Genomic DNA, 24284 nt, shown 5'->3' with positions numbered 1-24284 from the left:
TGAGGGAAGGCTGGGAATGAAGCTCCACTCAAGCTCAGAGCTCAGTCGGCAAGGCAGAGGCCCCGGGGTCCAGCACACAAGACACGGGGCGACCACCAAGACCATCCCAGGGGTCACGACAGCACAGCGGTGACACGTGAAAAAGGGAGGTTAGGGTGCACCTCGAGGTTCTGGCACTCCTGAGCCGAGTTCGTGGGCAGGCCGATCCACTTGATCTCCTTCTTCTCCTTGGAGATGATGTTCATGGCCATCAGCACATTTAAGGCATCGTAGACGCGCCGCCGTATGTTCTTCTGGTCATAAGCCTGGGGAGGCGGAGCAATGACGTTCAGAGCGAGCCCCACCTTGTCGGTGAGTGCATCCCCGGGAGGGCCCGCTGGGGCACCTCGTGGAATGCGGCCCCTGCCCTCACATTGCCCAGTACCCTCTGTGCCCACCCTGCACTTACAGACTCATTCGGCAGGATGTGGTTGTCGGCGGCGCTGAACTCTGCAACCAGCTCGTCGGCCACCTCATTGTAGGAGGTGGTGCCCTTCCGCTGCACCTTCTCACACACCTTCATGGAGAAGTGCCGCAGGCCCTTGCCGTGCTTCTCCCCCTTCCTGTTCCTCTTCCTGCAGACAGGCAGGGGCCCCCGGTCAGCCCTGCCGCAGGATGCACAGGCCCTGCCACCCGCCGAGCCCTCGCCTCGGGACAGCTGCACCTCAGCACATGAGGACACACAAAGTGGCGGCGTCCTTGGGTCACAGTGGGACATCTGTGAGGCAGACGGCACCGTGTATTGGTGTCCGACCGTGCCAACACGCCAAGCAATGCCCTCCTGGAGATGGTGACCAGCCTCAGGCTGCCTTGCATTTTAGTGTAACTGAGGAATTCTCAGGGCCCGTCGTGGCAGGCCACTGTGATGTGAGGCACGCTGGCCGAAGCTGCTCCTGTACTCACAGGCCCACGGCACCCAGGGCGTGTGGGACGAGAGAAGACCTGGGGTGGGAACTGTATACTGCACCACATGGAGGGCAAAGGTCCCTAAGCGCCTGATAGCGGAGCTTTGGGCACAGGTGATTTTGTCGCAGACCCAAAGCAGACCCCGTCTCGCAGCGGTGCTGGAGTGTTTGAGTTAAAGACCCAGCTGACCCTCACAAGAATCACTTCCAGGTCAGATGCTAGAAGTGCTACGGCTGCACAGCCTGATGGGACTATCTACAGGGCACATCCTGGCACGGCACAGGCAAAAGCCCAGGATGGCCGTGAACCCCTACGCAGACAGCAGGCGGTTTCATGGTATGCGCGCACAGGGGAGGCGACTTCCTCCTCTCCGTGGCCCAGAACCTCCGACCTTTGGGTGGAGGGTACCTCCTGCCAACTTGTGTCCTGACATGCAGCCAGGCGGGAGGAGGGTCAGGAGCCCAGGCACCTGGCCATGAGAGCCCAAGACAGAGGAACAGGGGTGCAGGGGGTACTCACCCGGCAGACCACGGCGAGGACTCAGAGGGCTGGCTCTGGGACACGAAGTGCGTGCTTGGGGTGTGCGGGCTTCCGACCACGATTGTGCTGGATGCTGCTGGCCGCTGGGGTGTGCCGATCACCTGCAGGAGGGGACAGGGCAGGCAGTCAGCCACCTCCTGCACCTGGACACTGGGCTTTTGCCACCTGCTGTGCCTGTAGCCACCAGGAGGAAGGACAGGAATAATGATACCCCATGATGGCTGCTGCCACCACACAGTTCTGAACGGGTACTGGCCCCGTGTTTTCAGTGTCAATGCTGCAGCCACCCAGGTGAGACGAGGGGACATGGGCATGGCCTCAGCAGATGGCAGCTCTCACACTGCACGGGGACTTGGTGGCAGGCGGGCTTCCAATGGGCCACTCAGACTCATTTCTGGTTTTCCTCTTGGCCTCTTTTACTTTTTAGTAAGACAGATAAGGCTAAACCCGTATCCTGGTGCAGTGCTAAAAAGGCCAGAACACAAAGAAAAGCTCTCAAATCAAGCATAAGCAGAGCTGAATGTGGTGGTGTGGGCCTGTAATCCCAGCACTCAGGAAGCTGAGGCAGGAGAACTGCCACAAGTCCAAGGCCAGCCTGGGCTACACAGTGAGGCCCTGTCTCAAAAATGCAATAGCAACACGGACAGCATCCTCTCCCAGCTCAGTGTTAGTGGTGACAGCCGCTATAACACATGTGCCACTGGGTACCCTGCAGCATCAGGGTACGCTCCCAGCAGTGAGCCCAGGAGCAAAGCTCGAGCAGGTGCATCTGCCCCAAGCTCCTGGGTTGAAGGGAGGCATCCACAGCCTCTGGCAGAGAGGACACAGACGTGACCTGCACCATCAGTTATGGTCTCAACATTGTCGTGAAAACCTTGCTGCGGGGCCATCTTAGTGAGAAACACTGCTCCTTGCTAAACGCCCCACGTTCAGGTTACTACCATGTCTCCGCCATCACACACCATGTGGGGCCAGAGCTGTTTTGGTTTGGGGGTTGGAAGCCTCATGCCCGGCTGCTGGAGCCATGGAGGCCCTGGGTCGAGAGCTGGACTTGCCCTGTGGCCACATACTGGAACTGGCCACAAACTCGAATTAGCAAAGTTGGCAAAAGCGAAACAATAGGAGAAATCTCTTGGTGTTACAAAACACCAAGAAGCTTCTGCCCTGTTCAGTGGATGCACAGGTGCATCTGGGAGCTGGGGTCACAGGGAGGACACATGTCTTGTGAGGTTCGGAGCTGCCAGAGGGGACTGCCAAAGCCAGGCCACTCAGGCCTGAGCTCCACTCAATCCCAGGGGAGACTCGGGCTGGGGCCTGCAGCTCACACAGGGCAAAGCCTGCCAGCCACCCTCACACACGGACCAGAAACAGGCAAGTGCCACCACAGCATCCCTGAGACACAATGTCAACTCACCGTGGAGCCTGTGGTGGGACAAGGAGCAGAGCCCACGCTGAGTGTTGACAGCCGCCTTCCCTGACCTCAGACACTGAAGGCTGCATGCAGCCAGCTCCCTAGCCTGCAGCATGCAGCTGGGATGGCCGTGCCACTGCCCTCCCACTTCTGCTGCTGTCCGAGCAGTCCCCGTGGACCACTGGGACAGCGCCCAGGACAGCACAGGCCCCCTTGCCAGTCCAAGTATGAGCTCTGTGCTAGAGGCCCAAGGACAGGATGTGCAGCAGTCGGTGGACATTGTAGGCAACACCCCACGCAGCACCAGCGTACCCTCCTCCACTCTGCACGGGCAACACAGCACAAGGGCTGGTGCCACAGCACCCCCAGGAGCCACATGGGCTCGCAGGAGGCAGGACCCCACTGTCAGATCCAATTCGCAGCCTGAGTCGGGGCCCTGGCAGGGAGACTGGGCCCTGGCAGTAAAGGCCTGGTCTCTGCTCCTCAGGACCGTGGAGCTGCAGGCGAGCCGACTGGCTAACAGAAGCCCCTCCTATCTGCACTGCAGGGAGGAGCTGGTTCAGAGCTCGGAGGCTGTGGCTTTGGATCCCACCCTCCTGCCCTATGACCCCTCCTCCTGCGCAGCTGGCCGAACCGGCGCCCAGGGGCCTGGCAAGAGCTCACCACTGGGCCCGTGGCCTGAAGGAGGTGCTAGGACATCTCTTCCTGAGTCTGCACCTCGATCCCACGCACCCTGAACATTACAATCAGGACTGTCTCAGTGGACCCTGATTCTACCTGCAGAAAGAATCCAAAGACAGGAAAAGGTCAAGTACCCATCAGGGAGGTCGGGAGGCAAAGCTGTCCGGGACAGGGAGCGGCCACCCAGCTCCCCTCTGGTGAAGGGCGGCCTCAAGGCGGGCACCCCACCTGTGCCCTCTCCTCCCGGACCAGTCACCTCACACAGGGCAAAGCCTCGCCATCCACGTCCGAATAAGCTGGGTGGCCTCTCTCAACCCTTGGTTGTGCAAAGGGTTCCAGTTACCTGCAACACGTAAGCTTACTTCATGTGGGTGCCATTTCAGAGCTCAAGACACCGACAAGCTCTACCCACAAGGTTCGGCTCAAACTACTCGTCTGGCCTTCACACGAGGAAGCCCACCTGCCTCAGCCAGCCACCCCTCCACCCACACCAGGTGAGAGGGCGCCGCTGCTATGACAAGGGGCTGAGTTCTGTGGTCACATGACCCACAGTACCTATCCCATCAGCTAGAGAAAGGACAAGGCAAACAAAACGGGGCTTTTCAGCTTTATCAAACAGTACTGAAAAGCAGAAAGTCCAATAGAAAGGTGTGAGGGGTCAAACACAAATGCACGGTTGCCTTCTCTGAAGAAACGGGGTACACAGAAAAGTCACTCAGAAGACAGCAGCACAGGAACCGACTCAGGACTGCCTCTGGGGACAGGGGACCCATGGGGGCCTGTGGAGATCTGGGGATGCCTGTGGGACACTGCCACGCCTCTTATTCCAAATACTGGTCCTCTTTCCACTCGGACCCTCCTCAGAGAGCACAGGACAGCAGCAGGACAGAGGCAGGGGTGCTGGGCAGGTGGGGGCACTGTGGGAGGAGTAGAGTGGCCGACATGCAGGAATGTCACTGAGGCCCAGGACTTGGCAGGCGGCCCAGCGTGCAGCCTGTAGCCCGGGGCCAGAAGGAGGTGAAGCAGGGCAGTTGGTGTCCTGCCATGAGACCCACCTGCCTCTGCAGGGGTGGAAGATGGTACTTCCCCGACCCGCAGCCTATGACAGGAGGAAGGCACTAGGCCCCTGTCACCCCAGGACAGCCACCCACAAAGCACAGCAGCTTGTCGGGAGGTCAGGCACTGTCACTACAGAGTGGCCTTGGTATCCAGCACTCGGGTCGGGGCAGGATGCTGGGTCACAGCCTATGCTACACCTGCCACCTCATCAGTCACCCGTCAGGGATGCCAGGGACACCCACCATGTACACAGGGCATCTTCCACCCAGAGTCATGGAGGGGACAAGAGCTCTGAACCAGTGAGTCCACTGTGGGAAGTCAGCAAACCCAGCCAGTGTCCACCACAGATGTCAGCAACCTCAGCTGAGGGACGCCAGGGACCCTGGCCAGCATTCAGTGGCACCGGTGACCCCAGCCAGCATCTACACTCCTGGAATGGGGCTGCAGGCAAATGCACACCTCACTCCCAGCCCACCCCGCCCCGCCTTACCACTTGCTGAGTGATGTTGACATTGGACTGTCCGAAGGTTTTGGGCAGGAGCTGCTTCCCAAGCGTGTTCACTGTGGACGGGTGGACAGCCACCAGGGACACCACACCTGCAATACAAGGGCACAGGTCAGGACCATGCTGCTCTGTGAATGAGGCTAAATGTGACGGCTTCAGGAGGGGATGCTTCTGAACTTCTGCTCTGCTGCAGACACCCCGGGGGCTCGGCTCTCAGCCCGCGCCCCTGTCAGCTCCTGCCCGGGGCTGTGAGAACCAGGCTGTGTCCGGCCTTCCCAGCCGCTCTAGCCGGGTGCCAACAGCCCTGCCATCTTTGACCTTGGGTAAAATGGCATTTCCCTTTGTTCTTATCTGGCAACATAAGTTAGACACGTTTAACACGTGATCCTGATAAAGAGGTCACATAGGATCGTTTTTGGGGCTGCATCTCAGTTACAAGATGAGTTAGTCATGACATGGCCCAGGAGCAGACTCACTAGGAACAGCACTCTTTAAACAGCAACATATAGTCCAGCCTTTTCAAAGGAGCTACACGACACCATGTATGTATGTGCCAATGCTTCAAGATGAAAGTGATTATGTATCACAAACATATACTAATTAAAGAGCTAAAAAAAGTTTTTAAAAATAGCTTTATGAATGGTTGGTCTGCCACAATTCTTTAGCAAAACAGATTCTGAATATATTATTTATATTTTTATAGTTGCTAATCATATGCCATTCGTATCTATAATTTAAGATACCAAATTATAAAATCATAAAGTCTAGTGCTTTCTTAAACTAAGTATCTTTAAATTTTTAAAGCCTAATATTCTGTTTTTTTAAAGTAAACTTTGAGTGTGTTTAAAGCACCTAGCATGCCCTTATGGGACCCGTGCGGACAGCAAGCAGGGGCTTCAGGGGGCAGGTCTGTCTCTTCTGTTCTGCTGAGCCATGTCTGTTTTTGTGCCAGTACCAAGCTGTTTTTTACCACCGTAGCTGTGTAATATAACTTGAAAGCTGGGATTGTGATTCCTCCTGCTTTGCTCTTGTTCAGGACTGCTTTCACTATTCTGCATCTCTTCGGGTTCCATGTGAATTTTAGGACAGTTTTCTCTAGTTCTTTGACGAATGATGTTGGTATTTTGATTGGAGTTCCATTGTATCTGCTTATCAGTTTGGATTCTGACAGTACTGCTTCTGCCTATCCAGGAACAGGATATCTTTCCATCTCCTGATGTCCTCTTTCATCTTTTTCAGAGGACTATAATTTTCAATGTAGAGGTCTATCACTTCCTTGGTAAGGTTAATTCCTACGTATTTCATTTTTCTTGATGTGTATTGTTTTCTTAACTTCTTTCAGTGAGTTCATTATTGGGGTAGAGGAATGCTACTGATTTTTGAGTGCTTACTTTGTATCCCGCTACATTGTTGAATTTGGTCATTAATTCTGAGTCTTTGGGTGGAATTTTTTTGATTCTTCTATGTATAGATAGGATCATGTCATCAACAAATAATGATAATTCTTCTTTTCCCACACATATCCCTTTCATTTCTATCTTTTGCCTGATCTGGCTAATGTTTTGAGGACATTGAACAGGAGTAGCGATGCTGATATCCCTGTCTAGCTCCTGATTTTAGAGAGAAGGCTTTCAGTTCTTCCCCATTACGATGTTTGTCACAAAAGGCTTTTATCAGATTGAGGTAAGGTTCTTCTATACCTATTATCTTCAGCGTTTTACAAATGGATGTTAGATTTTGTCAAAAGCTTTTTCTACATCTACTGAAATGATCATGTGATTTTTGTCCTTGCTTCTGTTTATGTGATGCATTACTGTACATTTACTGATTTGCATATGTTGAACCATTCCTGCATCCCTGGGATGAAGCCTACCTGGTCATGATGTATGATCTTTCTGATGATTTGGTGCATTCTGTTTGCCACTATCTTGTTGAGAAGATTCGCATTTATGTTTATTAAAAGACTGGCTGGTAGTTCTTTTTTGGCTAGGTCCCTTTCTGATTTTAGAATAAGGGTAATGCTTGCTTCCAGGAAAGGCTTTAAGAATACTCCTTCCAATTTCATTAAAAAGACCTGAGGAGTTTTGGCATTAGATCTTCCCTAAATGTCCTGTAGAATTCAGCAGTAAATCCACCAGATCCTGGGCTTGTTTTAGTTGGTAGGTTTTTTGAATTAGTGCTTCAATTTCATTGCCTATTATTGGATTACTCAGGGTTTTTATATCTTCTTGGTTCAGTTTTGATTATTTATATGTATCTAAAAATCTATCCATTTCTTCTGGATTCTCTAATTTATTGGAGTACAGGTTTTCAAAGTAGTGGTATCTGTTGTGACTTCACCTTTTTTGTTTCTAATTGCATTGGTTCGGATTTTCTTTAAAGACTGGCTAAGGGTTTATCTATTTTGTTTATTCTTTCAAAGAGCCAACTCTGATTGACTCTGTGTGTGTGTGTGTGTGTGTGTGTGTGTGTGTGTGTGTGTGTGTGTGTGTTTTAGTCTCAATTTCATTAATTTCTGCTCTGATCTTTGTAATTTCCTTCCTGTACTAGCTTTGGATTTGGATTGTTCTTGGTTTGTGTGTGTGTGTGTGTGTGTGTGTGTGTGGCCCTTAGAAAAGGTCCTTGCATTGTTGGGTTATTTGGGCTCACTCTGTTTATCTGCGGTGGATGCTCATGCTATAGACTTCTCTCTTAGGACTGCTTTCCTTGTCTCACAGGCTGTGGCATACTGTTAGCATTGTTGTTTCGTGTTTTTTTGGTACCAGGGATTGAACTCCAGTCCTTGCGCTTTTGAGGCAGGCAGCAGAACCACTCAGCTAAATCCCCGGCCCAGGCTGTGGCATACTGTACGGCATTATTTGATTCTAGGAACTGATTTCTTCCTTGACTTCCCCTGTGACTCACTGATTATCTAAGAGTATATTATTTAATTTTCACCTATTTGCATTATTTTTGTGGTTTCTTTTGCCATTCATTTCTATTTTCATTACAGAATGATTTGATAATATGCATGAGATAATTTTAATTTTTTTGCATTCACTTAAGCATGCTTTATGGGCTAGTATCTGGTCTATTTTGGAGAAAGTTCCACACACTGCTGAGAAGAATGTGTACTCTTGTTGAGTGGAACACTCAAGATATCTATTAATCTATGAACCACCAGTGGTTCAAGCTGGCAGGAACGTAACACATTCAAGTCAGAGCTGGTCAGCAGCAAGACACAGGGATCACAGCTCATTACGAACGTGTTAAATCCATTTGTTTGAAGGTTGGTTCAATCTTGATCTTTCTTTGTTGATTTCTTCATTTAGCTGATCTATTTATGACAGTAGGGAATTAAAGTCCCCCACTATAATTGTGTTGGTATTTGTCTCATTTTTATGTCCAATACCATTTGTTCTATTTAGCTGAGTATGCCAAAGTTCAGGGCATATATGTCTATACTAGTATCTCTTCCTGTTGAATCTTTCCCTTAACCAATATGTAGTCATTTTCTTTGCCTCTTCTGATCACTTCAGGCTTGAAGTCCCCTTTGTGGACTCTGACAGTAGGATAGCTACTCGTGTGTGTTTTCAGGTTCGCACTGCATGGAGTATTATTTTTCATCCTTTGATTTTTAGTCTATGAATTTCTTTTTGGGATAAATATGCTTCTTGTATAGAACATACTGTTGCATTTTGTTTTCTGATCCATTCTGCCAACCTCAATCTTTTGACTGAGGAATTGAGGCCATTCACATTAAGAGTAATTACTGAAAGGTATCGATTAATTTCTGTCATTGCGTTATTTTCCTGTTGTTGATTCCCTTCATCTGTATTCATTCTCTTCCCTACTGTATTCTCTGTATCAGACTTTCTAGCATTGTTGGCTCCACTATCTCTTTCTAGAATATTCGTGAGAATTTTTTCAGAGTGCTGGTTTGGTGGTCATGAATTTAAGATGCTCTTTGTCATAACAACACTTTATTTCTCCATCTATTTTGAAAGAGTTTTGCAAGATATATCAATCTTGGTTGGAAGCTGTTTTCTTCGAGGGTTTGAAACTCTTCCCTCCAAGTTCTCCTGGCCTTTGACATTTGTTTTGAGAAGTCTTTGTTTTAATTTTAGTACATTTGTAAGTGATTCATTGCTTCTCTCTAACAGCTTTTAAGATTCTGTCCTTGTGTTGGATTTCTGGGATTTGAGTACAATGTGTTGTGAAAAAAGTCTTTTCTAATCATGCCTATTTAAAGTTCTATATGCCTCACTTATCGACATGTTAAATCTTTCCCCCATATTTGTAAAGTTTTCTGTTATTATTTTTGTAAACATTTTTATGCCATTTGTGCTGTCTCCTGATTTTTCACTAATTCTAATCAATCTTAATCTTTTCTGTATCATCCAGCAGCTGTTGGATCCATTTCTCATGCTCTCTTTTGTTTTTAAGGTATCTCTGAGTATTCCAGTTCTGACACTGTTCTCTCACTGGTCACTTCTTCTGCCCATACTTCAACAGAATTTTTAATCTTCTGAATTTGTTTGGTACCTTTTTATTGATTCCAATTCTTTGCTAAAGTGATCATTCATGTTTTGTATCATTTTGTTTAGCTCAGCTAGCTTATTAGTGTCTTCTGCAAACTCACTGATCATTTTATTTATTAAGCCTATTATCTGTTTAGTTATATCTCCTTGAGCTCACCAAGTACCACATTATTGATCTGGGGTTTTTTTTTTGGTACCGGGGATCGAACTCAGGACTTTGAGCTCGCGAGGCAGGCAGCGGAACCACTGAGCTAAATCCTCGGCCCTTGATTTGGTTTTTAAAATCTTTTCTTTTACCATTTCTAGTAATTCAGTTGTGTGGCTCTTGATTTGCTCTCCACTGATGCCCCACAGATCAGCTGTGGGGGATGTGGGAGTTTCAGGAGGCATCTGGTTGCCTTATCTACTCATGTTTCATGTGTGAGGTTTTTGTGTGTGTGTGTGTGTGTGTGTGTGTGTGCGCAAGAGAGCTAAGTTTGAGGTACTGGCATACAGAGGAAATCAATTAATAGCAACTATATCACCCTGGCTACAGCAACAAAATCAACAATAATAGAGTCAAAACCAAACTGGATACTGACATAGGAACAAATAATGTACTACTCTTAGAAGCAAAGAAAAGAGGTCTACAACTATAAAATAAACACAAAGACAAACCAAATACTGAGATACAGTAAATCAACAACTATACTTCAACAACAGAAAAGAATCCAACAGTAATGGCAAGAGTTAAGTAGATATCTAAAGATTAATAAAGCTCAATGGTTATACTAGCAAAAATGAAAGAAGTAAAATTTGAAAAATCAATAAAAGATGAGAAGGAGGAGAGACAAGTGAGAAAGGATCCTATTATGGAGTAAAAGAAAATTAACATATTAGATAAAAGTAACAGAAAACAACAAATAAGAAAAGAGAAGTCGGGGATGTAGCTCAGTGGTACCACGCCTGCCTGGCAAGTGCAAGGTCCTGAGTTTGATCCCTGGTGGGGGCAGGGGGAGAGAAAGCAAAATAAAGAAAAAGAAAAAAATTAAAAGGGGAAATAAAACCCCAAACCCCAAAGAACTGATAGAAGAAAAAGCAGAAGGAGAAGTACAAGAAGAAATGAGTCCAAAATATGGCTGTGTGGTTTTGAATGAGTGTTTTTTCTTTCCTGGGTCTGCAGTCTTAGAATCCAGCAGGTAAGTGAGATGGCTCGTAAGTCACTGCTAAATCCTATTTTGTTTCCACACTCAAACGTTTGGGTGTAAATCAGTTTTCTTGGCCCCGCTCTATGGCCTTTGGGTTTATGAGGTGTCCTACCCTCACCTCAGAAGTCCCTCTGTCCATACACCCCAGGCTGTGGCAATCATCCAAGTTGAGCTGCATCCTTGCTCACAATGGTAGACTGAGAAAGAGGTCAGACCACTGGTCTCTGTTCCTGATAGAGCTAGCAGGGTGGGGGCTCAAGCAGTCTGTTGGACTTAATGGCAGCATTTTCAGATCCAGCCACTTCTGAAAGCCACATGCACCAGGCCTGCCTTCTCACCACAGAGGGTGGGACTTCCGTGTCCCTCCCAGCCAAGCTTAAACTTCTCACAGAGTCTATGTCCAGCCCACTCCCACTCCATGACCATTTCCTGTGGCAGGGTGAAACTAGGAAGCCTGGAGTACAACTGCTAAGCAGTTGTTCTGTGGCTCAGTCTCAAACAATTAACCCTTCCCCAAGCTGGCTCCAGATTAAACTCTCTCAGACGTGACACATGCTGCACTGGACTTTCTCCCCAACTCCAGCCTGCCTTGTAGAAGTAGTCATTTTCAGAGGAAAACACCACGCTGCTTTTGCAGTTTGTAACAGCCATGAGCTTCTCTTGGAATCAGTGCTGCTGGCCCAGTCTGCTGCCTCTCCCTGGAGTTGGTGACCCTCCTGGTGAGCAATTTTGTTCTCCATCTCTGTGTACTTCATGTTTTTTAGATTTCCATATAGAAATGAGATCATAATGGATCATAATGGATGACTTCACTCAGTGGACATCCTCCATGCTTATCCATGCATTGGGACAGCAAGGCGGCCAGTCACCTGGGCAAAACCCTGCCCACCTCTACAGCCTAGGAGAAGGTTGGGCAAAGCTCAGCAGGTCTGATGCCATGTAGGTCAGTGAGGATGTGGGGCACCTGGAGCTACCACACAGCTGTTGGGAGTTAAACAGTCCGGGACCAGCAGTTTACTACCTGGGCCCCCGCCCAGAGCCACATGGCCACACACAGTACTCACACCAGCCTGGCGCACCCAGTGATTATCCAGCCAGGACACCACCCCACATGGGGCTCATTGTCCATCCGCTGCACTGGGCTCTGCTCGGCCTCTCAGGTAGGGTCTGGTGCGCTTTCTGCAGGAGGAGCTCTGAGTCTCAGTGTGATTCCATTTCCTGCATCCACTGACAAAGCCGCAATAGCAAGCCACTTGGGGAGAGACTTGAAGGAAAGGAGACAGCTGCATACTGCAGCTCCAGCCAGCCAGCTGAGGGCTTTGAAAGCAAACCCAAAGTTTCCCAAGGAAGAGCTCAGCCTCGAGACTCCAGTGTCCCCTCCCACCCTGCAGACTCCAGACATGCCAGCCCTACAACCAAACTCCCTGCCATGGCCCACATCCCCCATGGCTGCCCTGGAGATTGCTGACACACAGGGGCACCTGGAGATACTCCGCTGGGCAGCCGCAATGCTGATGCAATGCTGGAGGCTGTGACATGGAGCAGAGTTGGGAGCAAGAGGACCCGGTGGGGGCAGCAGCCCAGGCTCACAAGCGTGACGTGACGAGAGCGGATTCATGTGCTTCCACCCAGCTCACACAGTCAGCCATGCTCTGGGCTGCACGCTGAATCCCGACAGACGCAGGGCTCGTCTGGCTGAGGGTGACCGTGAGCTGGTCACAGGGAGGGCCACATTGTCTTTGTCTGGTCTTCCTTGCTGCTGTCCTCTCCAGCCCCTCCCTCCCACAGCTCCCCTCACTCCAGGGCTGAGTCCAGAGCCTCCAAAGTGAAACACACCAACAATACCCGGGCTGTGGGGCAGGAGCCGGAGCCAGTTCACTGAGCACTGCCACACAGGGTACCACATGCGGTGACACTCACGGGACGCCCTGGGATGGTGAGCCCTGCCCAGCATGAGTGAGGCTGGATTCCACCCCTAGCACCACGAATGAGAGCAAAAAGGATGTTCCACTGCTGATGCTCAGGAGGAACCCAAGATGACTCGGGGCAGCAAGCAGAGTGGCAGGCACACCGCCTCTCTGACCAGCGATGACAGCAACATTACAGACCAGCGGGTGCCTCCCACCAGCCCAAGAAGGTACCACAAGAACATGCAGGGCCCATACAGAAGGCCCTCATTTCTGATCAGGAGCACATGGCCCCTGGTCTGGAGATGTCCTCTCTAGGCCATCATGTCCAATGGAGGGGGCTCTGGAAAACCCAGGTGCTCTCTACCCGGGACAGCACCTGTCTGGAAAGCAAGGACTGGACACTTGACAGAGAGACAGACAGACAGTCCACCTGTTACAGGGATTCTCCAGAAGGATCACTAGAGGCTAACAGCAGTGCTCCCGTGTATGGGGAGAGCAGGTGTGCCTGAGGGAGACCTCGCCATGCAGTCCTTCAGATTCAGAACTCCAACCAGTACAGGTGTGTGGCTGGGCCACGGAGAGTTCAGAGTACCTGGCCATGATGGGGAGTGGCATCGAGTGCCAGGCAGACAACAGGCAGTAAGAGCGAGCACTCAAGAGACCAGTGGCCCAGAGCAGAAGGGGCCAACTCCAGGCCCACACAGAGCAGAACCACCAGGGCCACCCAGAGGCCAGGGCCACAGAAACAGCAGACGCAGCGAGGGGACCAGGGCCAGAGCTGGCACAAAAACATCCCACCTGCAGGAGTCCACGTGCGCTGACAGTGCTGACCCTGCCACGCGGCCCTAGCTCAAGGCTGGGCTTGTGAGGGATTTAAACTGTGCTCTGACTCCTGACCCTCCAGCCTGGCCCCATTTCAGGGCTGGACTTAACGTGAACCTGAAGTGAGTGCTGAGTTCCGACCCTCCCACCTAGCCTGGCTCATAGCTAAACTTGGCATGGATCTGAACACAGGTGAACTATCGGGAATGCAGAAGCCAGGTCCTGCACAGAAAGATAAGAACACTTATCCTCCTGTAAGAAAGGACAGGAATTAAATATAAACAATAGAAGAGAGGCGTCATACCCAAGGAAATGCAGGTGTATACTTCCTCGCTATTACTTCTGCTTTATCACTAGGATAGGAAGTGTCCTGACTGAGTTCTTGGAAATTTTACCTTTGGCAAGAGACACAGAGCCCCATGCTTCTCAGGCAGGCCGAGAATGCTGCCGACCTTGAAAGGACCGAACGCCCCTGCACTGGGACACGTGGGGAGCCCTGCCGCGGGGGACAGGCACCTGCACCCTGGGTGGTGTAGGCCAGGCCCGAGCCGAGGTCAGGTCCCTCCCGTCTTGGCCCTCGTGGGGTGTGGGGTGAAGAGAAGACTGGGCATGTGCTTGGCTGCAGGAGGCCGAGGCAAGGACACAGCGGGGCTCCCTGGCTGCTGCGGGTACACGCGTCCAGACCCCAGAGACAAAGGCATGGCTGGGTAGGTGCGCTGGGGGCCAGTGGCCACAGCCACATTTGAGACTCAGCCATCGTGGGCAGTGTCACCCTGTAGGCCTCACTGTTAAAGAAAAACAGGCAAGAGGAACCCTGCTCCACAGCCGGTGGGAGTGCAGACTGGTGCAGCCACTGTGGGAATCAGTATGGAGATACCTCAAAGAACTAGGACTGGAAGTCCCATTTGACCCAGCTATTCCCCTGCTGGAGATCTTCCCCAAAGAATTAAAAGAGTCATACCACAGTGATATATGTGCACCCATGTTCAAACCAGCACAGTTTGTAATAGCGAAAGTTTGGCAACAGCCCAAGTGCCCATCGACTGGAGACTGGATAAAGAAAATGTGGTTTTTTTATAAAATGGAGTACTACTCAGCCATAAAAAATGAGAAATTAGAGACATTTATAGCTAAGTGGATGCACACTGAGGCGATACTCTTAAGTGAAATAAATAGGACACACATGTGTAAATACCGAATAGTTTCTCTGGTGTGAGAAACTGAAAGTGTAAAGAAGGACTAAAATGTATAATAGGTCATGTGAAATAGGAAGAAAAGGGGCAACGGGGAAGGAAGTGGGAGGGCTAGGGGAAAGGATAGAAGGGAATGGGATTAATATGAGAAATGGAAAAATAGGAACAAAATCTTTGTAAATAGGGAGGAATGGAGGGGTTGAAGGGAGGGCTAGGCAAGGGTGAAAAATAAGAACCAAGAGAGACTATGTAAAGGTGCAATTTTCCAATGATGAATGTCATTATATTGTATACCTAAAAGGTACCAATGATTAGAATGAATAATTGATAATGCGGAATAGGAAGAAAAGGTCCAAAGGGGTAGGGGTAGTGGGAGGAGCAGGAGAAAGGAGAGAAGGGAAAGGAAAAATGATGAGAAATGGAAAAAAAGGAAATAAAGTCTTTGTAAATAGGGAAGGGTGGAGGGGGTGAAGGGAGGGCTAGGAATGGGGAAAAAATAAGAACCAAGATGCATCATGTAAAGGTACAATTCCCAGTGAGAAATGTAATTGTGTTGTATAACTAAGATGTACCAATAAAAGAATTTAATAAAGAAAAACAGGCGAACTCATGTATGGGAAGAAGCAGGTAAGCTGGGAACAGAGCCCTGGAACTCCCAGCCCTGGGCTCCTGGTCCACCCAGCATGATTCTAGGGCCAGCAGAGCAGCCACAAATGGCCGCTGTGTCCAGGACATGACGGGGTGGAGCACAACAGGTCTCCAGCTGTGCAACATCACCCTGACGACGGAGCGCAAAGCTGAACACTGTGGGGTCCTGGGGCCCTGAGAAACCGCTCCCCCAGCCCCTGAGACCAAAGCCAGCCCCGCGCGCTGCTGAGATGCACAAGCAGCCTGGAAGACACCCAGCCCACTCGGGGCAGGAACGGCACCGGGGGTCTCTCCGTGGCCCAGCCCTGGGACAGCCCAGCCCCGGCAAGTGACACAGGTGGCCACAGGCCCTTCTCTATGCTGCTCCACATCTCTGAGATGTGCAAATAGGACATGGAGCTTAGCAGCAGAGGCGGGGTGTGGGTGCGGGGCAGCCTGCTGTCCTGAGCCTACGTCCACCCAAGGGTGGCCACGGGAGCTGCACCAGCAGATCACCACACTCAACTCCAATCATCAGCAGACACATTTCCACAGCAGGCTGGCTCCCTTACCTTTCCCAGGACTCAAGTTCTGGTCTATGAAGACTTTGAGTTCTCCGTTGGCTTCAATTAGACCGGCCTGCAGAGAACAACAACGGTCAATACAGTGTCCACAGAGCCATGTGCCACAGCTGCTAACATACCGGCCCTCGCCGGGTACCCTCAGTAACATCCTGGAAAGACAGAGGGTTGCTGTGAAGCCAGGAGAACCCGTGGTGTGGGTGGTCCATCAGCCAACAACCTGTGACCTGCAAAATCGTGCAGCCACAGAGATCCGAGGCAGAGGGTGCTCACAGAGAGTGCCAAGTGCACAGCAGCTACACTGTAACACAGAGTCGGAGCGCAGGAGCGAGGAAGGTGTCTTACCAGTCGTGACCTCATTCGTCAGGAGCCCTGCAGGAACCTGGCATTACCCTCCCACCCCAGCAAAAGCCTGGGTCTGGAGGTCCTGTGACAAGCCCAGTCAGGGAGCTTCGGGAGTGTACTCAGCACGCGAGCTGGGCCAGGAAACAGAGGCAACAAGGGGGTGACGGAGCTCACTGACCCGTGTGACACAGATGGGGCCGGGGGTCATGTGGGAGAGGGAATGACTCAAAGCCCACAGGGCCCCTGGCAAGTTCCTGTCCTTCCTCGGAGCCGACTTGGCTAGGGATGGGAGGAGGGGCTGCCCAACTCCTCAGAATGTCAGGACCACACGAGAGGGACCTAACAAGCCAGCAGGTCCGGTCACCTTTCCTGAGCCAAAAACCGTGGGTACGGCCAGGAAGTTAAAGCCAGGAGGCGGCCAGGAGGGTGCCCTGGGACTCTGGGCACGAGTGGGGTCGGGACCAGTCAGGGCAGGCGAGCACAGTTAAGCAGCTAACGCCAGGAGTCAGGATAACACCAGAGTGCTAAGGACAAGAGGTCAAGGCCAGACAGGAGAGGCTAAAGCCGGGGGCCTGAGGCCCACTGAGGGGCCGGACGGCAAGACGAAGTGGTGGAGGAGGATGCAGACGAGGGGCCGAGGCCTTGGGGAGACAGGTGGGTGACACTGCAGTGGGCGAAGGCCGAAGGCCGGGGCCAGGGGCGAGGGCGGAAGTCTACAGCAAAGTAGGCAAGGCCAGTTCCACGAGCCGAGAGGTTCCCAAAAGCAGGTGCACACCAGCAGCTCTGGAGGCTCAGGCCAGGCTGAGGGCAGGTGCACATCCAGGTTACGAGAGCAGGGTGAGGCCTTGCCTCGAAGGCTGGAGAAGGGTAGGCCAGCGACCAGGCTCAGTGGGGGTGCTAGAGCCAGAGAGCAAAGCCAGGGAAGGGCCAGGCGGGTATGGCCACGCCGGTCAGGGCAAGGCACACAAGGCCAGCAAAGGGAGGTCCGAAGTCACACTGGGATGTAGGTCGCCCGGGTGAGGCCTCAGGGCAGGCGGACTGGGGTAAGACCTGGACACAGGCCAGGAGACAGAGGCCCAGAGGCACGGCAACATGGTCAGGCCAGGCAGGCGGGCAAGGCCAGCACGGCAGAGCTGTGAGCAGGCGTGTGGGGCCGGCGGCTTAGGCACATGTGTAATGCCCGAAGCCACATCTGGGCAGTGAAATCAGGTAGCAGAGCCAAGAGAGCAGACCAGGTGGGTCAGGACAGGTGGGAGACGCTGCTCAGTAAGGCCTGGCAAGAGAAGGCAGGAGCTGGACGGCAGGGTGTTCAGAGCCAGGACCCAGGAGGCAAAGGCTGGAGGAAGACCAAGTGTGGCGGGCTAGTAAGGCAAGGTAGGAGGTTACCGCCAGGGGCAGGGCCAGGAGGCTGAGTCAGTCAGATCCCACGCACACGCACACTGCCTGCAGCTTCAGATCAGGACTGGAGCTGCAGTTTGGTGACAACAGGCAGGGGTCCCAGGGAAGCACAGGGACCAAGTCACAAGAGAAGAGGACAACACAAAGCCAGACGACTGAAAATCCTCGACACATTTTACCACCCAGTCTCGGCATATCTCCAAATAAGGGCCAGATAAAGTCCCGCATATGCTCCACGAATGTTTCTGTCCCTTGGCTAAGAAGCCAATGCTGAAGAGCTGGTCGCATCTCAGTACCGCAGCCTCAGCTGCTGATGCTCGGTCCAGGGCCCCTGGCTGGAGCTCCGCTGTGCACTGCACCCCAGCAGGCCCTTCCCGCGCTTCCTCAGAGAGAACCAGACAGAGGGCCGGGCCCGGCCCTGAGACCCAGGGGGCTGTCCCTCACCTCAGGGGTCTGCAGGATCACCGCTCCTCCACAAGCCACCCACACCTGTGACAAAATCATCTCCAAACACTGCGAAACCGCGCAGTTGAGAACCGCTCCCTGCAAGGCATGATTTACAGACAACACCACCCTCGAACAGGTCTGTTCTCCAAAGCTGAGAGGCAAGTACATGACCGGCCTCACTCTCGGCCCAGGTTCCGTGTGCACCTGAGGCCGCAGGCCAGGGCCAACCGAGCAGGGGGCAGGGGCTGCTATGCCTGCCTATCACTGCCTGCTCCACAGCAGGTTTTACAGGCAGAGATAGCAACTGTTTTGTAACACAAGGTGTCAAAATCACAAAGGAAATGCAAGCTCTCCTTTCCAGAAAGGAAATTAGAAAACAAAACCACGTAGAGTTCTCTGGCTCACAGATCATCTGCACAACAGAATACGAAATCTTTGCCAAGCCAGCACTGTGGTAGTAGGCAACCTTTCAGGGCTGTGACCTTGTCAGGCTGACCTCTGTCCCATCCGCCCAGCATCCTGGGGACGAGAAGGCCTCCTGCAGGAGGCCTATGCCATGGCTGGAATATCTGTCCCTCAAATCCTCACACTGAGTGTGACCCCAGGGTGACTGCCCTGGGAGGTGGCCGGGTGGTGGGGTGACAGGGTGGGGCCCTCACCATGGGATTAGCCTCCTCCTGCCATGTGAGAAGGTGCTGCTCCAAGCCAGCAAGCCCGCTGACCCGAATCTGACTCACCCCGACCTGAACCAGAGCCGAGACGCGGACTGCTGCTTCCCAGCCCCCGCCAGCCCCCGTACACAGGCCCGAGACAGGCCCGACTCGCACACTTGCCGTCCTTGGCACCCATGAGGCAGAGACTGGACTCACTCCTGCCTGGGGCCCTCAAGAATCTGGGGACACACAGATCCCTGGGCAGCCCAGGAGGGAGTGGTCCCTGCCCTCAGCAGGAGGGTCTCTGGGCCACGCCCCAGCCTCCAGGACAGGAGCACGGGTCCTGCCATGCCACAGGCCACACGGGATGATGGACACATGCCTTCCCTTCAGGCCACCCAATTCTGAGGTGTTTGTTCCATAGCGCTGAGAAGCACAGTGGCCTCGGGGTCGGAGGGCATGCTCGGAGAGGCCCTGGAGCCCCAGGATGAGCTCAGCCCCATGGAGAGCACCGTAGCATCCAGCAGGGCCCCACCTCTCACAGGAGCCAATCCTGAAGACAGAATTCAAGGACAGGGGTTGCTCTAGGCTTCCCTAGAGATGAGCGCCTCCTCCACAGTGTGGGCCACTGACGCCCAACATTCTGCACCACGGTGCCAGAGCAGCCGCTGTGCTGGCAAACCAACCCCAGAAGTCACCGGTGCTCCGGGCTCTCGCAGTCACCCACACTCCAAGACATGTCTCCGACACCCGAGGCATCCACCCTGGACAGCACAAAAGCACCAGGCACAGCCGCAGGAACGTCTCGCTCTGCACAGGGGCAAGAACAGCCCTGGGAGGCAGGGCCAGGCCAGGCACCACAGAGCACCAGGAAGACGAGGTGCGGGGGGCAGTGGTGTGCTGGGGCTGTGGGTACACAGCCTGCAGAGCCCTCTGGCCAGTGACCCCGGCTCCACTGGTGCTCAGGACCACACATGTCCAAAGCCACACAGCAAGCCACATCCGCAGACTGAGGACAGGACATACCAGCACAGGTCCCATGACAGCCTCTGTGGTTTTCTAACGTGCAGGCATCCTTGCCAGCTAATGTCACAATCCCAACGAGGCCACCACAACCGTCCCACACACACGCTGCGCCGTCCAGCCTTCCCCACGTCACAGCTGTGGGCTAAGACCCACAGGAGCTGGACAGGCATCAGACACCAGCAGCTCAACTCTTCAACAGGCCGCAGAGACTGCTCCCAACCCAGAGTGAGCACCCGGACCCAACACGGACCCAGAGTGGGAGCACGCCCCCCCCAGGCCACCGGGGACAGTGAGACTGTGCTCCCAGGACACAGGACCTCAGAGCCGCCAGCATCATGCTCCCAGGCAGCAGCCTCCTGTGCACACCATGCAGACCTCGGGACAGGACCAGGCCACGTCCACAATGGCCCCCGGGGGCCCTGTCACCCCCATCCTGTGAAGACAGCCCCTACGATGGCACTGCAGCTGGGCGCGTGCCCACAGACGAAGCTCAGACTGGTGGGTGGCACGGAGCCGAGCAGGGCGAGGGGCTGCCCTCTGCACAGCATGCTGCGTCGCCCACCCAGCCTTCGCCCAGGCAGCTGCTCGGGGTCAGGCCCAGCACCACCTGGTTGGAGGTGAAGGAAGGAGGTGGGCCGAAGCCAGTTTATGCAGAGGGCCCAGTAGAGCCCCTGGGCACAATCCCAGAGCCCGGCCTGGCCACACTGCACCCCACCTCGAAAGACCTGCCGGCCCTTCCCACCCAAGTGCAGACTCTGACGCCACCCCAGTGGGATCCCTGCGAGGGCTGTGGCCAGGCCCCGGGGTGGGGAGGGACAGACGCCAGTGTCCCGACAGAGCTCGTGCACAGCAGGCACCATTTGCCAAATGAGACAATTTCCTCAAGGACAGAGCAAGAGAACACCTCGGAGGCGAAGGGAAAGGGGAGGCCCGAGAGTACCAGAGCCAGAGCCCTAACCCTAACCAACCCTAACCCTTGCCTCAAAAGGAGGCCACGGTGCCAGCCCACCAAGGCTGGCCTCACCACACCCGTGGGACCCAGCCTTGTGCAGTGCAGTGCAGTGCACGCAGTGAGGCCCACACCTGCCTGCGCCTCACCCACCAGTCTGGCTCTGGGTCAGAGGTCAGAGCGCGTGGCTGACAGGGACACAGCCCACGGCCTGCCCTCTCGCCCACCCAGCATGGCTCTCCCAGCAGCCTCTGCACCAGCAACGGCTTGGTGGGGAAGGTGAGAATTCAATCCTTTCGCGACACCCCACAATCTCCACACGGAAACGGTGCAGAGCCAAAGACAGCTTGTGGTCACGGACATGCACCACGCCTTGGGGGATGCACACACACGGAAACCACAGGTGTCTCGGCACAGTTCCCTCGGCATCGTGGGGTGCTGAGGAGCTGGATCTGAGGAGACCCCGGCATCTACTGCCAGGACCCCATGCCCACTAGGACAGCCCAGCCGCCGGGACCGCTTCCTACCCTGTCTTCCTGGCTTCCAGGCAGCCCTCCCTAGATGCCAGGTGGGTAGAGGGCAGGCCACTGGCCTCTCCATCCCCAAGCCCTGTGCACCTTGCTGGGTGCCCACTCAGGGTGCCTGCAAGTCCTGCAGCTCCAAGGACCACACACTCACAGGCCCCAGTGCAGCCTCTCACCAGGGCCCGGGATGGGAACCTGAAGCGGACCGGACCCCGCAGGGAGTCCTGACCTCAAGTACAGGACTTCAGCACACACACCAGGGTGGCCGAGAGTGAAGCCTGGCAGGCTGGGCCTGCTGCTCACACACCGAGCCCATGCCAGGTGCCCACATGGCAGCACCCCACTCTAATGACCGCCGTGGGCAGCTTTTCTCCTGACAAGCTCCGACCTGAGGCACTGTCCCTACCCCACCCCGGGGCATCCGAAGCAGGGCCCATGCTGCCAACCCCCTTCAGCCCCATGTGCCTCCTGAACCTCCTCTCCAGGCACTCTGAGCCGCAGCAATGACACACTCCACGGGGGCCCAGCTGGAGCCGCGACATCTCCAGGACCGGAGGGCCTGCGTGAAGCACCAGAGAGGTGGTACCCGACTCCGCCGCCCACGCTGGCCTCTGCCCTGGGCTTGCGGCCGACCTCCTGACGGACCTTGCACCACTGAATCTGGGAGGGGAGAGGACCCGAGCCTACGCTGTCCCCACAGCAACGAGCCTCTGCCTGAGAGGTCCGAGGATCTGTGGCTGCTGGGGGTGGGGGCTGGCAGGGTGCAGGCACCAGAGCAATGCTGCAAGCTCAGCACATGGCTGAAGCACCCCTGAAAGGACTGCGCCTGTCTGAGACAGGGTCTCACGCACAATGCAATTCAGGCTGGCTTGAATTCACCATGCAGCCCAGGCTGGCCTCGAGTTCACAGGGATCCCAATGCCTCAGCCTCCCAAGTGCTGGGATTACAGGTCTGTGTCACCCTGCCCGGCCCCTGAAAGTTTTTAAGAGATCTATGTTTACATTTGCTGCTACAGCTGCCCTGGACGGCCTCACACATGGCTGGACACACTGGTGGGGTCCTGCTTTTCTGCCAGAGTCACCCGGTGATGTTTTCCTCTACAGCAGGCCAGCGTAGGTCTGCCGTGTCCCAATCCCGGCAGCCTGAGGCAGCCCTGCCCAGCTGGATCAGTGTTCCGAACAGTGGGGCGGGCACCTGGTGAGGTGGGGACCAGAGGAGCCAGGCAGGGTGCTGCTGTGTCCTCCTGCAGAAAGGGCAGATGGGCCAGGAGCCAACTCGCCCCTTTCCTATAGCACAGCAGCTATGAGCTGTACTATGGCTTCTCTGCTGCCTGGGGGAGGCAAAGCCAGCACCTCAAAGTCCCAGGGCATCGATGCCCGGCTGCCAATGCAGATGATGTGAGGCAACATTCGTCTCTCACACCACACACGGTTTCAAACAGGGTGGCAATGGTAAGGACAGACTTTCTAAGCAAGCTCCAATGCAATAATCATCTCCAAGAACTGGACTCATCCAAAAGCAGGCCGTAAGTCAGGGACAACCTTGCAGTGGAACCCAGGCCTCAGCCATGGAGACAGAGTGGCCATGGGGTGCTGGCTGTGACCACGGCCCTCTCCCCTCCCCTGCAGAGCACGACTGAGGGTCACCACAGACATGGCACAAGGTGTCTTCACTTGAACCCACAGTGAGGTGGCCCAGGGGCTGAGCCCAGGCTGAGCACACGGGAGGCCCTGGTCCAGCTCCAGCACAAACCAAAAACCTGACTTTTCTAAAAGGCCAAAAAACAAGAGGCAAAAGTAAGACCTACACACCAGCCACTAAACCAAGGCAGCAATTCGTTTAAGCGGAGGAAATAAAACATCACCCAACAGCGGGAAGACCTGCCCGGTGGTGCCTCACCCTGTGCCTCACCCTGGGCCGCAGCCTCCACCCAGGATCCCAGCACCCACTCCCTGCAAGCCTGGACCTCCACGGTCTCAGTGGTGCATCATCAGCCGGAGGAAGGGAAAACAACTAAGGTAAAAACCACCCATATTAAATGTCAAAGTCAGCAGAAAGTCCAGTGGATGCAAACTGACAGGAAACACAAACAGAAACAACAGGGCATATTCATCAATTCACCAAGAAATGCAGTGCCTGGAAGGGAAAACATTCCTTCCAATCTGTAAAAGTGCAAACTAAGGGTGCAATTTAAAACTGCACCTCGCAGGGGCAAGGGGTGAGGCTCAGTGGTACAGCATCTGCCCAGCATGCACAGGCCCTGATTCCAACATCAGCCCCACAAAAATACCATAAACTTTCACCTGTCACGCTGAGCAAGTTTTTTGGGCTTTAAAATTGTTATACTTGAAAAGTCAATCACAGTACAGTGATGTATGCACACTCATGTTTACAGCAGCACAACTCTTAACAGCTAACTCTGGAAGCGGCCTATATGTCCATTAACAGATGAATGGACAAAGAAAATGTACTGACATGTAATGGAGTACTACTCCGCCATAAAGAAGGGGGAAATGGATGCACCTTGAGACCATAATGCTAAGTGAAATAAATTAGACACACAAGCTTAAATATCAAACTGGTTTCTACCATGTAAGAAACCCAAAGCATAAATAAAGAACAAAATAAAAGACAGATACTAGGAAACAGGGAGACAGATCCTTTGCAAGTGGGAAAGGAGGAGATGGAGGAGAATGGAGGGAAAGGGGACGAAAAAGTTGAAACCTGTTATGGACACAACTAACATAACTCACATCCCAGGGGGATGTGATCATTGTGTACGGCAAACATGGACTAACAGAAAGACGGAGACAGAAACTATGCTCGAACCCACTGGAGAGGAAATGCTATAGCAGGCACTCCCTTCCAAGCACCTGAGGGCCACCTAGACGGTCTCTCTGGAAAGAATCCCACAGCGCATCCCAAAGACACCTGCGTCTGTGGACCTCCAGGATTCACCC

At 53.5% G+C, this 24284-nt stretch overlaps 1 protein-coding gene across 8 annotated transcripts in view; it reads right to left on the bottom strand.

Annotated features, from left to right (window-relative positions):
• The window catches only part of Tfdp1 (transcription factor Dp-1), a 33802-nt gene that overhangs the window by 5071 nt on the left and 4447 nt on the right, over positions 1 to 24284 (bottom strand). For 6 of the 8 annotated variants that reach the window (XM_087193180.1, XM_087193179.1, XM_087193182.1 and 3 more), the window contains 5 exons: positions 15973 to 16039; positions 5127 to 5233; positions 1465 to 1586; positions 449 to 614; positions 162 to 305 (listed from right to left, as the gene is read on the bottom strand). In XM_087193180.1, coding sequence (XP_087049306.1) covers positions 162 to 305; positions 449 to 614; positions 1465 to 1586; positions 5127 to 5233; positions 15973 to 16039 — 606 coding nt within the window. The remainder of the gene's footprint in view (positions 1 to 161; positions 306 to 448; positions 615 to 1464; positions 1587 to 5126; positions 5234 to 15972; positions 16040 to 24284) is intronic. The other 2 variants (XM_087193184.1, XM_087193183.1) reach the window with 1 other exon arrangement.

This window comes from Heterocephalus glaber, unplaced genomic scaffold (genome assembly GCF_053883595.1).
Source record: "Heterocephalus glaber isolate CG9 unplaced genomic scaffold, H.glaber_assembly_v1.0 deba00001579, whole genome shotgun sequence".
NCBI classification, from domain to species: domain Eukaryota; kingdom Metazoa; phylum Chordata; class Mammalia; order Rodentia; family Bathyergidae; genus Heterocephalus; species Heterocephalus glaber.
The sequence above is the reverse complement of the archived record's forward strand: the minus strand, read 5'-3'. Positions and strand labels throughout refer to the sequence as shown.